Raw genomic sequence first — 20247 nt, forward strand, 5'->3', positions numbered from 1 at the left:
GCAGAGCTGGGCATATGCCACACACTTGATAAACGTGGGCTGCCCTTCCTTCAGTTTCTACGTTTCCTTTGAATAGTCCTTGGAGTAGGTGCAAATCTGGTTTCTCCCATACCTTGCCTCCCTGGGCTGGCCCGGAGTCATCCCGAGTCCATCCCAGGCTAGGCTGGCAGAGCATGTCCAGCTTGGCACCCATCAGATGCTCCCCCACCCCGTGTCACCCCAGGTCAGAGGCTGCAAGCAGTGTTCTGAGGAGAACAGCTCCCCGGGAGCACTCCTACGTCCTGTCGGCAGTCAAGAAGAGCACTGGGTGAGTTGCCACCAACTGGCTTCAGGCTCTAGGACAGCTCTCCTCTCCTCAGATCTCCAGCCTTCTCTGCCTGATGAAAGGGTGGGTGGAGAGATCACCCCCAAGGGCCTTCCTAGCTGAGCCTTCTCAGATTCTCAGATGTACTTTCTAGAAAATGGAGAGGTCTGGCGGCTACCACCAGGGAAGGTGAAGTGCCGGGAATGGGAGAGGACCCAGGACCCTCTGGGGTAGAGCAGTCTTGATGTCACCTGCCCACGGGCTCTGCCAAAGCTTTGCCTTTCTCTTTCGTTTCAAGCAATCCTACCCAGGAGACACAGGCGCCGTTTATTGCGAAGAGGTAAGTGTCATCAAGGGACACCTTGGAAGCCTGTTACTGGCCACAGGAAGGCCTTCTGTCAGCTGGGGTGTAATGTGGGAGCTGTGGAGAGGGGATGTGGATGTGGGGGACTACTGTCCCTGAGCAGGGGAAGTTGTGAGGGGCTGGGGGCTTCTGTCTGGAGGCTGTGGTAGCATATGTGGTAGCATATGTGGTCAAGCTCTTCCATTTGCCAATGGCTAATGGGGCTGGGCCCCTGACCCAAGATGGAGCATTTCCAAGGCCCTCTGGGAGTTGTTCCCCTGCCCCTGTTGCTTGCCTCTTGCCTTGCCTTCTGCTGCCACACAGGATCAAAACCTGGGCCATCAGGAGAACTTCCCCTGGGAGGTGAATGTGACATTGGAGATGGGCCCTAAAGGGTAAACAGGGCTTAATAGGGAATGATCAGAATGTTAGGACACTCTAGCTGACTGAGGGAGAGGTGTCACCATTAGTTGAGACAGCGCACCTTCTGGAGGAGGAAAATATTCGGAGGAAAGCAGGAAAGAAAATTCTAGAAAGTTGAATTTGAGGGACTTCCAGTTGAGTGGACAGGGAAGGCCTCTCTCCATGCTGAGGTGGCTAGCTGGGGACTGAAAACCAAGAGAAGACAGCATGCCAATTGCCCCAGGCAGAGGGCCCCATGGTGCCCAGGCCCGGGTGGGACTAGCTTGCTGTGTTGGAAGACCGGAAGGTTGGCAGGAATACAGAGAGCAGGGATGGGGGCAGCACAAGGAAGTGACAGAGAATGGCGGGGGGGGGGGGTCTCCCTGGCTCCATTTGGTTCCTGTGGTTTCTGTAACACAGTACCACAAACTGAGCGGCTTAAAACACCAGAAAATGCTTCTCTCTCGGTTCTGGAGACCAGAAGTCCAGATCAAGGTGTTAGCAGGGTGGGTTCCTTCTGGAGGCTCTGAGGGAGAAACCGTCCCAGGCCACTCTCCTGGCTTCTGGTGGTGGTTGGTGATCCTTGGTGTTCCTTGGCTTGTACCTGCATCACTCCAGTCTGTGCCTCTGTCTTCACATGGCCTTCTCTTCCCTGTGTGTCTGTGTCCAGATTTCCCTCTTCTTACAAGGACAGTGGTCATTGGATTTAGGACCCATCCTACTCCAGTATGACCTCATCTTACCTGATTACATCTGCAAAGACCCTATTTCCAAATAAGGTTACAGTCACAGGTTCCAGGGGACATGAATTTTGGGGGGACACTATTCAAGCCAGTATGCTGTCCTTATCCTGAGCTGGAATCACTGAACCCCCAGCCTGGGCCACCTCTTGGCCGCGATCCTGAAGGGTTGGGCCAGTTAGACACCACTGGAAGCATGTCCTTCAAGGCCTGCAAGCTCCAGGGCAGCCAAGAAGACCACAAGCACCATTTCTCTTCTTGCTCAAAGGGTGGAGGTGGTGGAAGAGGACGGGCCTTCTGAGAAGAGCCAGGACCCACCTGCTCTGGCAAGATCCATTCCTGGCCCAAACAGGTAATCCATTGCGCTCATCTCTGCCTAGGGCTGGTGGCTGCTATACCTGCCACTCAGTTACTAAGGAACCTCAGTCAGGGCACCTCCATGCTGGGCTTAGAGATCAGTGTCTCTATGTGGCCAGTGACAAGATAGGACAAAGAAATCAGTAAGGGCCCATCTGGCTGGATGTCCCAGGGCTGAAAGGAGCAAAACAGTCCAGCCTCCCGGGAGAGAGCACCTGGCTCTGGTCTGTTGAGTATGTATCTGTGTCACCTTAACCCTTGCACCACTGAGCCTGGTGGCAACTTGAACACCCCAAGAAAAAGTACCATCCTTGGGGTTTGCGAGGGCCAGCCACCATGGCAGTAGCCTGCCATTGTCAGACTTGCTCCTTGCACTCCAATAAGTTAGCCATGTTCAGCATGCCCAGGGAGGAGGCTCTGACATCTCCAGAGCCTCTCACAGCCACCTTCTTTGCCAGTGCAGATGAAGGCAGGACCAAAGCGTCTCAGGCAATTTGGATAGGGTGCCTGCCGAGTATGCCTAGCCCCGGTGGGAGCCAGGAGCTCAGGTGGGTGCCGAGAGCTGACTCTGGCTTGTGAGTGGGTGTGATGGCTTCCCGCCAGCCTGGCTGGCTGGTTCTGCCAGCTGGAGAGGGTGTGGCAGTGGGATGACGGGGCAAGGACAGGCTGAGTGCTGGTGATCTCACTCCAGGAAGGGCCGTGATTTGTCCTGATTTCTGATCCCTGAGAATCTGGGCAGATAATGGTGCTCTCTTGTCTGTGGACAACTAACACCTTCCTGTACTTTGTGCAGAATGGTGCTACCAGTCCTGCAGGGGGAGCCACCACTCTGTTGTCGCTGCTGTTTAAAGTGCCTGCTGGATTGAGACCTTTGCTCAAATCTAGGTCTCCTAAGAGCTGCATCTCTGTAGCACCCTTGGAAGACCCCTGCATCCAGAGCGGGAGAGGGCCTGTCCCTACAGGTCACTTCCCAGGCCCCCAAGTGCTGTTCAGGCTCTCCTAATACCATAGCAATCCCCCAATTTGAGCTCCACAGCCATTTATAGACAGGTGACCAGTGTCCTCAGGGTTACTTCCTCCGTGCTGCGAGGGAGACAGAAACACTGACAGAGGGAGCCAGGAGCACGAGGCCAGGTCCCTCCATGGCCCCAGGCAGCAGACTGCCAGGGTGCTCCTCCTTTTCACTCTCTCCCTCTTCTTGATTTTCTCAGTTGTCTGACTCTCCCCATAAGAACTTTGGTCCATAAGAACCTTAGAAAATGTGGAAAGGAAGATTTGAAAATTCTTTACAAGGCAATGTCTAGGGCAGAGGTCCCCAGTCTTTTTGGCACCAGGGATTGGTTTCGTGAAAGACAGTTTTTCCACGGGACGGGGCAGGGGATGGTTTCAGGATGAAACTGTTCCACCTCAGAATCCACCTTCATCATCATCAGGCATTGGATTCTCATAAGGAGTGCACAATCTAGATCTCTCACATGTGCAGTTCACAATACGGTTCGTGCTCTTATGAGAATCTGCTGATCTGACAGCAGGCGGAGCTAAGGCACTAATGATCGCTAGCTTACCTCCTACTGTGCAGCCTGGTTCCCAGCAGGCCACGGACTGGTACCGATCCTCAGGCCGGGGTTGGGGACCCCTGATCTAGGGAGCTTGGCAATTGAGGGATATGGAGGCAAAGGCTGCCACAGCGAAGTATTATACCACACACTGGGGGGCTTAAACCACAGAAATGTATCATCTCCCCTTCTGGAGGCTAGAAGTGTGAGATCAAGGTGATGGCAAGATTGGTTCCTCTTGAGTCTCTCTCCTTGACTGGTAGACTCCATCTTCTCCCTGGGTCCTTATGTGCTCATCCCTGTCTGTGTGTGCCTGCATCCTAATCACTTCTCGTTTTTTGAGACAGAGTCTCACTCTGTCGCCCAGTCTGGAGTGCAGTGGCACAGTCACCACTCACTGCAGCCTCGACCTCCCAGGCTCAAGAGATCCTACAGCCTTAGCCTCCTGAGTAGCTGGGACTATAGACACATGCCACCATACCCAGCTAGATTTTTTTTTTAATTTTTTTTAATTTTTGTAGAGACAGGGTTTCATCATGTTGCCCAGAGGGTCTGGAACTCTAGGACTCAAATGATCCTGTCTTGGCCTCCCAAAGTGCTGGGATTGCAGGCATGAGCCACCGCGCCCAGACTCTAATCACTTCTTATAAGGACATTGGTCCAATTGGATTAGGGCCCACCCACTTCTTTAAAGGCCCCGTCTCCAAATACAGTAACATTCTGAGGTCCTGGGGGTTAAGACCTCAACATAGGAATTTGGGGTGGCACAAGTCAGCCCATAACAGTATACAGTTCTCGTTTCTCCTTATTTCTCTGTTAAAGAAAGGCAATAAATGGATTCAGGTGCCTTTTTGTTTGTTTGTTTTGTTTGTTTTTGAGATGGAGTCTCGCTTTGTCGCCCAGGCTGAAGCACAGTGGCGTGATCTCTGCTCACTGCAACCTCCGCCTCCCGGGTTCAAGCGATTCTTCTGCCTCAGCCTCCTGAGTAGCTGGGACTACAGGTGTATGCCACAATGCCTGGCTAATTTTTGCATTTTTAGTAGAGATGGGGTTTCACCATATTGGCCAGGCTGGTCTCAAACTCCTGACCTCGTGATCTGCCCGCCTTGGCCTCCCAAAGTGCTGGGATTACAGGCATGAGCCACCACGCTCGGCCTCAGGTGCCTGTTAGAAGATTATATAGGAGGCTAGGCATGGTGGCTCATGCCTGTAATCCCAGCACTTTGGGAGGCCAAGGCAGGAGGATGGCTTGAAGCCAGGAGTTGAGACCAGCCTAGGTAGCCTAGCAAGACCCCATCTCTACCAAAAAAAAAAAAAAAAATTACAAATTAGTGGGAGCATTGATGTACACCTGTAGTCCCAGCTACTTGGAGGCTGAGGTGGGAGGACTGCCTGAGCCCAGGAGTTTGAGGCTGCAATAAGCTGTGACTGCATCCTTACATTCTAGCCTGGGTGATAGAGCAAGACCCTGTCTGTAAAACAAGAGGAGAAAAAGAGAGATAATGGAGGAGAATTAGACTGTGCTGTATTATAGATTTAAGAGGCACTTTGACATTTATTCCAAAAAATTCCTTTGGATGTTTAATACCCATCATATGGTTGTCGTTGCAAGGTGGCTTTTTAAGTTTGCTCAGGCTGCCATAACAAATAAAGGCTAGAGATTCAGGGTCCGGGGCAAGCTCCCAACAGGAGGCTCAGCTTGATGCTTCTGATAGTTCTTTCCTCCAATTCTGGTCTCTCAATATTTGGAGCTCACCCAGGCAGCTTCCAGGAAGCTGCTGGCTGATCCTGACCCTGGAGGGCCGTCTTCTCTGACCCTACCCCGTTAGGTGCTGCACTGGACCAGGCAACCACCATCAGTACTCCCAGGCCCAGCTCCTATCTGCCTGGTGTCTGAGAAGCCCAGCCCGTGAGGAGCAATGACTCAACCAAACTCAGGGTCCTGCAGCATCTCAGAAAAGGCTGGTTTGTGGCAGAGTGGAAGAGGAGAATGTCACAGCCTCGTCCCCAGGCACAGACCCAGCGAGGCTATCCTCTCCCCACCCCCTGCCCTGCCCTGTCTCCCTTAACTACAGTGTAAAGGTCAGCTCCTCATAACTCTTGTCCCCCTTGCAACCTGCACCCAGTTTAGGGACCCTCTCTTGGAGCACCCCTTCTCGACACCCCCAGACCTGGCTGCTTTACCCGCAGCTCTGGTCAAGCTTGCCTCACCTGACCAGGGCAGGGCCTCCTGGGTCCTGGTCCTAGGCTCTGCCCAGCATGCTGCCTGGCAGAGCGTCTGGGGAGCAGGGAGTAGGAGCACAGCTTCTGGCACGGGACAAAACCCGGCTTTGCATCGAACTGACTGTGTGACCTTGAACAAGTCTTTTCATCTCTCCGTGCGTCAGTTTTCCCGTGGGTAAAATAGGGAGAGCAGTAATAGCTACTTCCCAAGGCTGTCTCAAATACTAAATGAGAGAATGCACCTGAAGTACTTACCACAGTGCCTGGGTGCTGGTATCCTCTGGGGCTCCCAGTCATAGGCGTGCTGAGCTGCGGGACCCTTATTCAAATACAGGAAGAGATCAATATCTCCACCTGCTGGCATTTGAGGGAAATGCGGCCAAAGGCAGTGAAAAGAAGTATCCCTCCGCCTCACATCCCCGCCTCCTCACTCTTTGGCAGGATGAGTCATACACTGTTGGCACAGGCCACAGTTGCTCACATTCCCACAGGTGGCTGTGATCCGTTTTGGGCCTCAGGCTTCAGCAGATGCCTGCCTCTCTTCCTTGAGTGCCTTCCAAGGGTGTGCAGCCTTCCAGCGTGGTCCTGGACTTCAGATTGGACTAGAGCTCTCTGTGGTTGGGAGTCTGGGGAGGTGGTGGGGTAGCGAGTTGCAGGGGAGGAGAGACCCCTGTATTAGTTTACTGGAGCTGCTGTAACAAGGTACCAGAAACCGAGTGGCTTAAAACCACAGGCATTTATCCTCTCACAATTCTGGAGGCTGGAAGTCAGATCAAGGTGTTGGAAAGGCCATGTTTCCTCCAAAGGCTCTGGGGGAAAATCTGTTCCATGCCTCTCTCTTACTTTTGTTGCCCGTGATCCTTGGTGTTTCCTGGCTTGCACCCACCTCACTCCCATCTCGGCCTCTGTCTTCACACAGCCATCTTCCCTCTGTGTCTGTCCAAATTCCCCTAGTCTGACACCAGTCACTGGAGCAGCCTGGGGTGACACTTTGTTCCCATTTCCTCTCTGACAGAGCCAGAAACGCCAGTGAGAAAATACGTTGTGCTTACCTGTGACATCCCTGTTCCCTGGCACCACCTGCTTTAAATGAGGCAGCCAGGGGTTTTATACTGTCATCATAAATGACATCATCCTCAACAATGTAATCATCGTTATCACGAGACGAGATGGGGAGAAGTCAGAGCTGTCTGTGTGTGTAGGGCCCCTCCTGGCTTTCCTGATGGGAGAGGCCTTGTCCTTGGTAGCCCTTCCATTTCCCTCTGGTCACTTTGAGCGCTCCAGGCCCTGACCAGGGTGGAAGTGGAGGGACAGAGATGAGCAGCCTGCTGACCCAGCTCTCCATGGCTCATTCCTCACTTTCACCTTGGCCACTCCAAACCCTACCCCTCCTGGGACCCCTGAGTGGCTTCTTTAAAGTTCCAGTCTGATCCTATAAACCCCCCACTCCACTTCAAGCCCATCCTGCATCTTCCTTTTGCCATACCAGATCTAGTCTGTACATTCAAGACCCCTGCCAGCCTCTACCTCCTCCTCCTCCCCTGATCTCCCTTCAGCGGGCCTGGGTCAGGCTATGTCTCCATAAAGCTTGTCCACTGCTCCCATGGCTAAACCTGTTCTGGGCCCTGCAGCACAGCAAGGTCAGTTTCCATGCCTCTCTGCCCCCGTCTGACTTTGCTGGGCCCAGAGCTTCACCAGGGCAGGCCTGGGACTCAAGCTTGTCTGCACTTCCAGTGCCCAGGGACAGTCAAAGGCAGGAGTGACTGCAATGTGGCTTGGAATTAGGCCTTGCTCCATGGACCTGAGGAGGTCTAGTTTGGGGTGAGGGTCCACCCCCACAAAGCCTGGGAGCTCTATATTCTCTCTGGCCCCGGCCACAGCATGGCCAAACCTGCTGGGCGTCATGCCTTGCAGTACAGCCAGAGAATGCATCAGATTTGGAGGGATGTGTGTCTGGGGTGGCCTGTGGTCACCTGGGGGAGGGTTCTGAGTGTGGCTGGCAAGAGGAAAGCTCAAAGGGGCCCTTTGTCCTCACCCCTGAGTCTGCGACATCCCCTCCCACTGGTTTTCATTCCAAATTTGGTCTGCAGGTTTTCTCAGTCTCTCATACCCCTCAGTCCCTCCCAGCCCATGAATGCAGAATTACCCCTGGCCTCACAAACGGCCACTTTGGATGCCCTGGTGGGGCCACAGGCTGGGGTTGCTCCTGCAAATGGTTGGTAGAAACACAGGTTGGGAGGTTTCATTTCTACCCAGAAGGGCCCTTGCTGTGCCTGAGGGAGGGTTGGGCTCAGGTCAGGGGTGGGAGACTGGGGAAGTGGCTTACAGGTCAGGGGCCCGAGCTCAGCTGCAGCACCAACAAGGCTCAAGGCCAAGGGGGAGATGACAGCAAAACAAAAGGGGGCAGTGGGTCTGGGCAGCTCACTGCATTCACCAGCCCGAGAAGGGGGAGACTTCTCTCACCTGCAACCCACTGGGTCTCTCCTTTGGCCCGCAGCTCAAGAGGTGAGGAAATTGTCCGCCTGCAGATCCTGACACCTAGGGCAGGACTCCGCCTGGTGGCCCCAGACTTGGAAGGCATGAGGTATGGGGGTCCTGCTGCTGTCCTGGCTCCCTGCACATCATTCTAGAGATGGAGGCAGCCGCCTCAGGATGCAAATGATGAGGCCTAGGGTTGGCTCTGCCACTGTAGGGCCAACAGGTTGATGGGAGGCATGGTCGACCTGGGTTCTCTGCCCCATCTCATTCTTTCACTCAGAAAACCATTATGGAGCAAGCCTTGGTCTGTGTAAGGACACAGGCCCGACCCTGGGACACAGTAATGAACAGGACACCCTGGCTGGAATTGTCATCTGCCTGGTGGGGGAGGCAGATGCCGACATAAGCATGAACGAGGTCAGCCAGAGATGCTGTGTGCCAGGAGCCCCTGGGAAGTGACAGCTCAACCCTGCCAATCCCTGAAGATGGGACCAATCAGCCGTGCTGGGGATGTTGGTGGGGGTGGGAGGAGGATTGGGTCTAAGGAGCTCATAAGGCCACTGAGGACATTGCTCTGCCTGTGTGAGAGGGCCACTGGGAATAGAGGGGGTCATTCTATCCCCTCCCACTGGTTTTCATTCCAAATTTGGTCTGCAGGTTTTCTCAGTCTCTCATACCCCTCAGTCCCCACCAGGTCATGAATGCAGAATTACTCCTGGCCTCACAAATGGCCACTTTGGATGCCCTGGTGGGGCTACAGGCTGGGGTTGCCCCTGCAAATGGTTGGTAGAAACACAGGTTGGGAGGTTTCATTTCTACCCAGAAGGGCCCTTGCTGTGGTCAGAGTCCACAGCTCTCCACGCCACTAGGCTCTGTGCTGGGGAGGGGTGGGTCAAGGAGGCCACAACCAGCAGGCAGCACGAAGGGCTCAGCCCCTGCCCTGGGGTGGAGGACAGACAGCCAGGTGACATGCAGGCAGGATTCAGGGGCTGGGGTGGAGGCTAGGAGAGATCCAAGCAGGAAGACTGGGCCCCTTACCTTGTGAAGGCCAGAGACTGGGGAGAGAAGTGGGAGTGTACACTGAAGGTCATCCCTTCATCCCTGGGGTGGCAGGAACTTTGAGCAGAGGCCTCTCAACAGTGTGGTGGGTGGGAGTGCTTGAGGAGAGCTTCCTGGAGGAAGTGACATCCAAGATGAGTCCTAAGCGATCTCTAAGTCCCTTTACTCTCCTCCTTGGCTCCTCCCACTTTTAATTCTGTCCCCAAGGCACCAAGTCCTGTCCATTTTATTTTAGAGATGTTTCCATGCCTATTGCTCTGCCCCTGGCTCAGGCCTCCACTGCCACTCACCAGTTGTCTGCAGCCGTTTCCTACTATCCCATCCCTGGACTCCCTTCCACATCTACCTGGGTGATGTTTTCAAAGGGCAGAAGTAGTTATGCCAGCTCTCTGCACAAAGCCCTGCAAAGCCCCTCCCACTATGCTCTGCAGCCTGAACTCAGTACCTGGCCCCACCTGCAGGCTCCTCCCTCCCTCCCTGGGCCTTTCTCTGTGCAGGCTGGAGGCTCTGCCTGAGATGCCCTTTCCCCTCTTCATTTTTCTGTTCCACCTGAAATGTCCTCTCTTCTGGGTCACCTCCTTCTCCTGAGTTTCTTTTCCAGCAGCATCTGAGGGGCTTGTTGATTCTGCATGGCAGCATCCATTCTGCATGGATGTAGATACAATCACTATGCTCATTTTACAGATTAAGAAACTGAGACCCTGAATGGTTAAGTAACTTGCTCAAGGTCACATGGTCCAGAGCACGCAGATCCGCCCAGCCTGCCCTACTCCCACCTTCCACCTTCTGCACCGTAGCTCATTGTACTAGTCGGGGCAGGGAGCAGGGGGACGGAGAGGGATGATTGAAAGAGTTGGCATTTGCTGAGTGAACTCATTTGATGAGTATACTCATAGGCATTGAAGTCAAAATTTCCAGGAGAGAGGTATTTGAAGGTTTGTGATTGAGGTTTGAGAGAGTGATCAGGGCTCAAGAGCTTTCCATGTTATATGCAGACAGAATAGAGCTGAAATCATGAGCGTAAACTAGCTTCACATGGGGCTCATCGTGAGCCAGTGGAAGCTGGGCACTGACCTCAGAATGCAAGTGGCAGCCACCTGGCCAGCCCTCCTGGGGACAGCTGGGTGAGGGCAGTCACTTCTCACCATATTGAGAGTGAGCCTCCTGAGGGCCAGTTGGGAGGTAGTGGGTGTGCAGGCCAGTACAGAGGAGAGGCGGGAACAAGTGGAGACAACTGCTTCAAGGGTGGCAGTTGACGCCTTGGGAGGGGAGGAGACAGCCCAGCAGGTGGTGGAGCACGTGAAGGGGAGGAGAAAAAGCAGAGACCAGATGTGTGGCCAGGGAGGTAGGCAGGTCGTGTTGACAGGGTCAAGGGAGGAGGGGTGGCGAGAAGGCTGGAGTGGCCCACTGGGTCAGCAGTGCTGAATGGTGGTTTGAAATAATGATGGGACTGTCTCTCCTGGAGTTGACAACATGGGGCTCCCTGATGACCTGAAGGAGAACAGAAGGGGGCTTAAATTAGGAGATTAGGATCAGTCTTACACCATAAAGGGATATAGTCCAGAACTCTGAAGTCAGTCTGCCTGGATTCGAATCTCAGCTACTCCTCTTATTACCTGTGAAATTTGGGGCAAATCACATGGGCTTTGTGTGCCTCTGTTTGCTCATCTGAAAGATGGGCATGGGTGATAACAGTGCCCATATCCTGGGGTTGATTTGCAGAGTTAATGCATATAAAGTCATGAGAACAGGCTCAAATGCTCAATCAACAGTAGCTATTGCCAGGCGCAGTGGCTCACGCCTGTAATCCCAGCACAGTAGCTATAAAACAACAATAACAATGACAACAACAACAACAACAACAAACCCAAAAAACAGTAGCTATTACTAATGAAGTTTTGAGAATTGGCCAATCTGTCAATCAGCAGGGTTGGTTTGTTTGTGGTTTTGTTTTTGAACAAACGTTTCAGGTTCAACCTCCCAAGTAGCTGGGGCCACAGGCACACACCACCACTCCTGATTAACTTTCAAAAATATTTTTGTGGAGATGGAATCTAGCTATGTTTCTCAGGCTGGTCTTGAACTCCTTGGCTCAAGTGATCCTCTTGCCTCGGCCTCTGAAAATGCTGGGTTATAGGTGTGAGCCATTGCACCCAGCCAGTAGCAGGTTTTAAGCTCCGTGGAGACAGCTGGCATTTGAGGATGAGGTAACAGCCCACACCTGAGTGTGAATGGCTGCTGCATAGTTAACTTCCATTTATTTCCTCCATAGGTCTTCCTCAGGCCACAAAGACAAGGAGGCCCCCTGCTCCAGAGAGCTCCAGAGGGACTTGGCTGGCGAGGAGGCTTTCAGGGGCCCCAACACAGATGCTGCAAGGTAACTCAGTGCAGGAAGCAGACACTTCATTCCCAGAACATGGAGCCCACATACACCCAGCTGAAGGACTTCCATGGCCTCTGGTGCAATGTCAATGGATGCAGCTGGGGCCAGGGTGATCCTGTTCCCGCTGTTCCCCCGGTGCCTGGGGTAGTGCAGGTCTTTAATGAATATCTGTTGAAAGAAAGAATGAACAAATGAATGAGGCCTGGAGTGGGGTAGGCCCCTGCCATGATTCGTCAGAGAGCCAGTTGGAGAGCAGGACCAAACTCCAGGGCAGGCTATCCCCAGCTCCTGGCCTGTGCTGGGTTCCTTCCATTCCCCTGAAGATTCCACACTCACTATGCTTTTACTGCAGGACAAAGCAGCCCTGCCAATGGCCAGGGCAAAGCAAGGCCTCCAAGCTGGCAGTCTGGGAGAGTCAGTGACCAAAGTATGTGGGCCCCCATACAGCATGTAGCTGAGACTTTCAGGATGACCTGTGGACTAAGGGAGACATTATGGCAAGGGGTCAGGGGTCCAGGATGGGAAGTTGGAGCCATAGCGGTGGATGATGAGTCCAGATGGGATGATTGTCCCCAGTCGCTCTACAGCCAGCCCACTGACCTGTCTTCCAAGCCAGACCAGTGCCAAATGTGTCTGGTGAGCAGTGGCTGCAGGCTGGGCATTTCCTCAGTGGAAACCTGGTAGCCAGTTACAGCTAAGAACCCACACACCCGTCTTCTCAGTGTGGATCCCTGGAGCCTCTAGCTGGGACCCTGAGCCCTGGGAATGAGGAAAGGAATCCCTCTATAGCTTATTACCAGCCCCACATCTTGCCCCTTGCTCTGTTGGCAATCAGCCCCCACAACGAACTGACCTCCTCCTGACTTTCCACCTTGCTCCCAACCAACTCATCAGGTTTGGAAAAAATACAGAAATGCTTCCTGTTAGAGTTAACTTGGGCTTGGCTCAGCTCTGGTCAGAGCAGCACAGAGTAGCAGCTAAAGGCCTGTGCTTCTGGACTTGAGGCCCACTCTCATAGCATCTGGGTTAGATGAGCTCAAAACGCAACCAGAGTCAGCAAATACTCACTTCTCATAACAGGTCAAGTGAACAGTTGAGTGATGGCAACGTGGGATCCGGAGCCACGGGCTCCTGGCCTGAAGGCTTGGCTGCAGTAGACATCGGATCTGAGAGAGGAAGGTAAGCTGCCCGGGGGAGGCAGGTTCTCTCATGCCCCTGGTGACAGACCAGGGTCAAGCTGCCAGGCTGCTTGGACTGCTGGGGGTGGGGCACTGGTCACTTCCTATGACTCCTGTCTATTGCTTCTCCCACACGCCCACCTTCCACCACATCCTGTGTCCTTGGGCTTTCCACTTCTTGGAATCTTGTTCATTTTTTCTGACCCCTGCCACTGGCCCTCAGGCTCCTCCAGAGTAGGCACTAGGCCCACTCACAGCTGGAGGCCCAGCCCCCACGTGGTGCTGGTCCTGGGCTGGTCAAATGAACGTGTGGGGAATACATAGAGGGACAAACTAATGAGTGAATGACTGAATGATGGAAGAGTCGGCACCTTCTTACCCTCGGTTAAGCTCTGAGGACCAGCTAGGAGGCCCTTTGCTCCTGCTTTCTCCCTTCTCTCCTTTTCCTGCCCCACCCCTACCCCGCCAGCTCTGCTCTGTGGTTCAGGGAGAGGAAAAGCAGTAGCCCTGGAGAGACCAGTGTGTCCAGCTGGGCTCTGGCTTCTTGGACCTGGATCAAGTCAGGGGCCACTTTCTCAGGTGATTTGGGGAGTGGCAAGGTCCCACTTGTCCCTAAGTGGTTCCAAACCAAGCCTGAATCATCCTTGGGGCAAAGGCTAGGTATGCAGATGATGGCATAAATAGTTTAGCTCCAAATTATGCCAGTGCCCTTCTTCAGAGCAGATAGCTAGGGAAGAGTGGCAAAGCCAGTGTTTGCAAAGAGCTACAACCGCAAGATATCATCTGCCTCCTGCATCCTACTGCAGTCTGGCCAAGGAGGGAATCCTGTAGGGAAGGCCCTGCTGATGCTTTCCTACTTCCCTCAGCACACCCAGGGCCCCTTTCCCTCACTAACTTCAATAGTTTGCAATTCATGCCTGGAACCAGAGCCTGGCTTCTAAATTCAGGCCCACAAGTCAACACAGGAAGGGGACAGCAGGTCCTGGCCTCTGAAACCACTGTCTCTGAGTAGGTCCAAGGAGAAGCCAGCAGAGACTCTGTTCTTTGAGCTGCCACTAATGGGGAGGACTCCACTAGAGCCCTGTCCACACAGCCTGCATCTTTTTGCCATCTGCAGAGGTGTTGGAGGGATCTTTTAAAAAATAAGCTAGATCACATTTCTCCCCTGCTAAAACCTTCTAGTGGCTCTCCATTTTCCTTAGAATGAAGTCCCAACCCTTTCCCATGACCCACTGGGTCCTGCATGGCAGAACCTTTGGCCTTTTATCCAGTTGGGGCTCCCCATGGTGGTGCAGCTTGACCGCTCTGCTGACGGCTGTCGCAGAAGAGACTTCTGGTCTACTGTGATTGGGTGGCTCTTGTCTCCTCCCTGTCGCCCCGCCTGCTTATACACCCTCATAACACGAAGGCTGTGCTGTTCTCTGTTTCCTTAAAGTGAAACCAGGCCTCAAAGTTACTTGTAAAGTCATCTGAAGAATCTTCTAGATTTTCACAAATTTTAACCCAGTCTTTACAGTTGTCTTACCTATATAGTTGTCCCTAGGTATCTGTGGGGGATTGGTTCCAGAACCTTGCTCATATACCAAAATCCATGCATGTTCAAGTCCCTGATATAAAATGGTGTAGCATTTGCATGTAACCTATGCACATCCTCCTGTACCCTTAAAGCATCTCTAGATTATTATGATACCTCATACAATGTAAGTGTATATAAATAGTTGTTATACTATATTGTTTAGGGAATGATGACAGAAAAAAGCCTGCACATGGTCAGTATGGATGCAACCATCCTATTTTAATTATTTTTTCCAAGTCCCTCCCCTCCCTCCCTCCCTCCCTCCCTCCTCTCCTGTCTTCCTTTTTTAGACAGGGCCTTGCTCTGTCACCCAGGCTGGAGTGCAGTGGTGTGATCACAGCTCACAGCAGCCTCAACCTCTGGAGCTCAAGTGATCCTCTCACATCAGCCTTCCGGGTAGCTGGGACTACAGGCGTGTACCACTGCACCTGGCTAATTTTTGTATTTTTGGTAGATATAGGTTTTACCATGTTGCCCAGGCTGGTCTGGAACTCCTGGGCTCAAGCAGTCCACCCACCTCAGCCCCACAAAGTGCTGGGATTACAGGCATGAGACACTGTACCTGGTCCCAAATATTTTCAATCTGAACTTGGTTGAATCCACAGATGTGGAACCCACAACATAGAGGGCTGACCACACACTTAGTTTGACCATGATTTTCAACAAACTCCTTTATTGTTTTTCCAAAGGAAAGGTTGTTGCTCATGGATTTACTTAATCATTGAACTTAGTGATTCGTCCCCATTAGAGGCAGCTCAAATGACTAAGTTACTGCCCCAGGGGCCTTTCCTTGGACCTGCTCAGAGACACTGGTTTCAGAGGCCAGGATCTGCTCTCCCCTTCTTGTGCAAATACAACTGGCATAAAGAGGTTTGGGACCAAACAAGAGCGCCTCTTAGTGAGTGTGCTGCTTAGTGGAGGGCACAGACTTGTATAGGCAGTGATTGTTCAGCATGCCATGAGCATCAGTCTGCCTGGCTTACAGAGACACAGAGAATGTGACTCAACCCTGTGAAGGTTGGGTAAGACATTCGCCACGAAATCCATACTGAGTGGGTGAATACAGGTGGACTGGGAAGGAGCACTGCTTCTACAAACAGCCACAGGGCCCAGTAGTAACAGGAACACATTAGCACATGTTATGGCCCAGGTATTATTCAAAGTACTTGGCTTCTATGAACTCATTTACTTTTCTCAGAATACTTACGAGACAGACATGATTAGCATCCCTATTTCATTGATGGTAAAATTGAGGCCCAGAAAGAAAGGTCAGGTAACATGCCCAATGTCACACAGCTGGGTGACAGCAAAGCCATGATTTGCAATGCCAGGGAGCAACCACTATGCCACAGAGCCCCAGGTGTCAGGCTGCCTTGAGATATAACATTGTTCCCCAAACATCCATTTGAGCAGCTTCTTGGTCCTCATCATCTGTCAGGGGTAGGAGCCACTCTCTTGGGAAAGGGTAGACATACAAACACAAAGTCCTGAACTGGACCAGGTTTGGCCTCCTTTCACAGGCTGTGTGCAGCTGCTAGCTTTGCCTCTTTCCTGGAAGACCAGGATGGGCACAGTGCCAACTCTCAGTCCTGCAAGCCTGGAGCAGCAGCCATCAGGTAAGGTTAGGGTCACTGCCCTAGTGCCCTATCCCATTGCCAGACACAGCCTTCGAGGCTCAACCTCAGCTACAGCGCCCCAGGATTCCCCTCGAACTTCTCAGCTCCATGCCACTTTCACATCAGGTGATCACAGCAAGACAGGGAACTCCAGGGGGAGCCCTGACCAGGGGCAGTGGAAGAAGAGGGATGGGTGATATGTCCGCTCACCCAGAGAGCCCAGCACCAACCTACATGGACCCAAGCTGAGGTGGCAGAGAAGAGGCATCGGAAGGCAGAGCCTGGGAAGAGATCCTGCTAGGAGGTCTCAGAGAACCTCTGCTGTAGGGACTACAGCCAAGTTTAGCAAGCAGGAGTCAGGAAGATTCCCAGGGGCAGCCAGCATTAGAGGGCTCAGTTCCCAGGAGCACATGACCAGTGGCTGGGATGGGCAAATGGCTCCTGGGGCACAAAGGTACAATGGGAAGAAGCTGTGCATTCCCATGCCGTAGGCGTCTGCCTGGTTTCACCCACCAATCCACCAGTGGGCATGGTCACTTTGCTGTGGGTGTGAGGAGCATCTGGCAAGTGCTATAAGGAACAATCTTTCTTGACTCCCACAAACCCTAAGGAGGTGTAGGTCAGGTAAGGATACGTCATGCTCAGGGTCAGGTTCCAGCCGCAGCTCAGGGCTGAGGGGAATGGTTGGACATGGGGCAGGGAGCTGGAAGAACACTCGAGAGATAGCAGGTAAATGAGACATGGCTTTACTCAGCAGCAGCTCTCTTACATAGCTTTCTCAAACTAGCTTTCAAATCATTCGCAGCTTACTCTCACACTGTCTGCCCTGTCTTGGCTGCTTAGTCCGATGGCCCCCACGCACAGCTGCGCGGCCAGCTCTCCCTTGCCTTCAGGGTCAGCCGCTTAATTCTTTCTCTTCCTGGGCATGGGCAAACCAAGCTGTGTCCTGGTTCCCCTCTGTCCATCTACAAAGACAGACAGCTCTTGCGCTGTCTCTTTCTCTGGGTTCCCACGCACCCGCCATGTCAAGCCATGATGAGCTGAGCCAAGCCCCAAGAGACATGTTCCCTGTACACAGCGTCAACAGGGCAGTTATACCTTTTACAGACAATAGTGGTTTAGAGCCAAGTATGAACTTACACAAACAGGTTATATAAGAAGTGGAGGTGTGCACTTGTGCACCATACTCACTTGAGTCATGCAGGCCTGGATATCCCCCTCTGCCTATTCCTTGACCAAAGCACATCCATGTACCTTACAGGATACTAGAACCCAAGACCAGGAGGCGACTTCCCCAGGGAACCCAAATTGGTCAGGGGCAGTGCTTGCTCTTGAACTCAGGTGCTAAGGCCATGTCCAAAGCTGACATGAGGTTGTCACACACAGTGGCATCAGTGCCACACTAATGCCAAGACTGAGACACCAGCCTTTACTGGAAGACACAGTTTCCCCCTTTCTGGTGAGAAGGCAGCCTGGAGGGGGAAGACCTGGGACCCAGCCTTCTTTGGCCTGAGATCTCAGTAGGCCTGTGTTTCCTTCCTCAGCTCCAGTGCCACTTCAGTCTCTGATGTCCCTGCTGATAGGAAGAGCGACAGCACAGCAGCCCGGAGGATGCAAAGGCAGACCCAAAGAGGTAAGGCATGAGGAGACAGTGCTGAACGAGAGACGCAGCTTGGGCTGTGTGTCCTTTGGCCTTTGGCTGGGAAGGTAAGGCCAGCAAGGTTGGTGAGCTGGCCTGAGGCACATAGCAAGGGCAGAAGCCCCAACGGGAACCCCTCTGGCTTCTGGGGCCAGGGAGCTTTCTACTAAACTCTGTTGCCTTAGCCAGGAAGTACACCATACTCAGAAAGGGTCTTTCAGTCAGCAACCACTCTGACAGCACCTGCTTTTTGCTGGAGGCTGGAGCACACAGACAAATCAGAAATACTGCTGCCTTCCAGGAGCTCCCAGGCGGGGGGTGGCAAAGGCTGGTTCAGATTAGAGCAATACATCAGCGCTAGAGGAGGGGAAGGAGGCTTCATGGGAAGGTGGCCTTTGAATGGAATGTTGACAGGTGAGGAGGAGTCTTTCAAGCAGAGGGAACAGGATATGTAAAGGGCCCAAGAAAACCTGGTGTTTCCTGGGCACTGTATGTCACTGGGTGTGGTCAGCGATGAGTGTCCTTGTCAGGGAGTGCTGGAAGAGGAGGCTCAGTGAACTAGGTAGGGCTTGATTGGCCTCTTGTACTGTGATATTGGAGCCTACTGTGTGCACAGCCCTCTACTCACAGCGTCTCATATGGTTCTCCTCACAGTCTCTCAAAGGTTTATGCCTAATTACAACAAAATTCAAAAGCCTGGAGCCTAGGTCTCTGTGCCTCCTGGGAAGGATAGTGCTCTAAAGAAAACAGCCGCAGCTGAGATAGAGCGATGATGGTGAGGAGGGTACGACTTAGGTGGGTGGAAAAGGCAACTCAGGCGAGCTCCTCTAAAGATGAGAAGGAGCCAACTCTAGAAAGAATACGGTGGAGAAAGCCATAGATAAGGAACCACAAACCAAATAACCCTGAGATGGGAATATGCTTAACATGTTCCAAAGGACAGAGTGGCTGGAGCTTGGCCAGTGAGGAGGGCCATAGATGGAGCAGGGCCTTGGTAAGCCATGATTAAGAGATTGGATCTTATTCAAGTTTTAAGCCAAAGGGGAGTCTGATGTGATTAGGTGTTTAAAAGGTGAATGCATGTTTGCATTTTCATACCACATTGCTGTTGCTTTTTACTTAAACCAAGATGCTGGGGGCTGGGGTGGGCAATGGATATCTAAGGTATGAGGCCTTAATATATTTCTTTTCTCATTCAAATTGCACTGACAATTAACAATCAGAGTGAAAACAATAGCTGACACCAATGCTGTGCTGTGCCAGGTGCCTTACAGCCTTGCCAGCAACCCTGTCAGATGGGTAAGGTGGGAAACTGAAGCACAGAAAGATTACGTGACTTAGCCAAGGCCTTACAAGTGGCAGAGCTGAGTTGCAAGGGAAGAGGCTCTAAGAAAATCCTCAGGAGAAACTACGAAAAATTAGTTTATGAAATCTTGTTTTTGGAGCCTAGTTTCAAGACCCAGAATCAGTAACTTACAGCTGGTTAACATGGTTAACATGCTGTGTGATCTCACCTTAGTTCTCCCCAAACGTGGAAAAGCATAAGGCTTCTTCTTATGCAACCTGACAGAGGAGAAAATTGAGGGACTCACTCCTGTGATGAACACACCTAGGAACAGAGCCCAGATCCAGCTAACTCTAGAGCCAGGCTCACACTACTTTCCTCTGTTGTTTAAATGTCTGCAAAATCAGAGGTTTTTTTTGTTTTGTTTTTGTTTTTGAGATGGAGTTTCACTCTGTCGCCCCAGCTGGGGTGCAGTGGCGTGATCTCAGCTCACTGCAACCTCTGCCTCCCGGGTTCAAACGATTCTCCTGCCTCAGCCTCCTGAGTAGCTGGGATTACAGGCTCATGCCACCATGCCCAGCTAATTTTTATATTTTTACTAGGGATGGAGTTTCACCATGTTGGCCAGGCTGGTCTCAAACTCCTGACATCAAGCGATCTACCCATCTTGGCCTCCCAAATTGCTGGGATTACGGGCATGAGCCACCGTGCCTGGCCAGTACAGATTTCTTGATTACAGTGTTTCACAACTCTGGCTGTACTTGAGAATCACCTAGGAAGTAATGAAACACACTGTTGATGAAAAAGGCCATACTCTGTAACATATTTGAAGAAATTCTGAGCCAAATGTTAGGACTATGACCCGTGACACAGCCTCAGGAGATCCTGAGAGCATGTGCCAGGATGGTCAGTTACAGCTTGGTTTTATATGTTCTAGGGAGACATAAGACATCAATCAATATATGTGAGGTATACATTAGTTAGGTCCAGAAAGGCCAGACACCTCAAAGCTGGGGGTGTGGTGGGGGTGGGGGTGAGGGTGGGGTTCCAGGTCATAGGTGGATTCAGAGATTTTCTGATTGGCAATGGTTGAAACAGTTGTTATTCT

General features: G+C 52.3%; 1 protein-coding gene and 1 long non-coding RNA gene across 2 annotated transcripts in view; one reads left to right on the top strand and one right to left on the bottom strand.

The window, feature by feature from the left end:
• Positions 1-20247, top strand: part of ZNF185 (zinc finger protein 185 with LIM domain) — a 73236-nt gene that overhangs the window by 21824 nt on the left and 31165 nt on the right. Inside the window, 9 exon segments of the mRNA XM_033201662.1 lie at positions 224-307; positions 603-644; positions 2058-2141; positions 8423-8509; positions 11735-11839; positions 12926-13024; positions 16120-16215; positions 17760-17818; positions 17821-17848. Coding sequence (XP_033057553.1) covers positions 224-307; positions 603-644; positions 2058-2141; positions 8423-8509; positions 11735-11839; positions 12926-13024; positions 16120-16215; positions 17760-17818; positions 17821-17848 — 684 coding nt within the window.
• On the bottom strand, positions 11880-14326 carry LOC117078179. The gene is made up of 3 exons (XR_004434943.1): positions 14277-14326; positions 12914-13029; positions 11880-12013 (listed from the first exon to the last, which is right to left on the bottom strand). It is a non-coding gene; the product is annotated as an uncharacterized LOC117078179 (long non-coding RNA).

Source organism: Trachypithecus francoisi, unplaced genomic scaffold (assembly GCF_009764315.1).
Source record: "Trachypithecus francoisi isolate TF-2019V2 unplaced genomic scaffold, Tfra_2.0 Lachesis_group6, whole genome shotgun sequence".
In the NCBI taxonomy this organism is placed as follows: Eukaryota; Metazoa; Chordata; class Mammalia; order Primates; family Cercopithecidae; genus Trachypithecus; species Trachypithecus francoisi.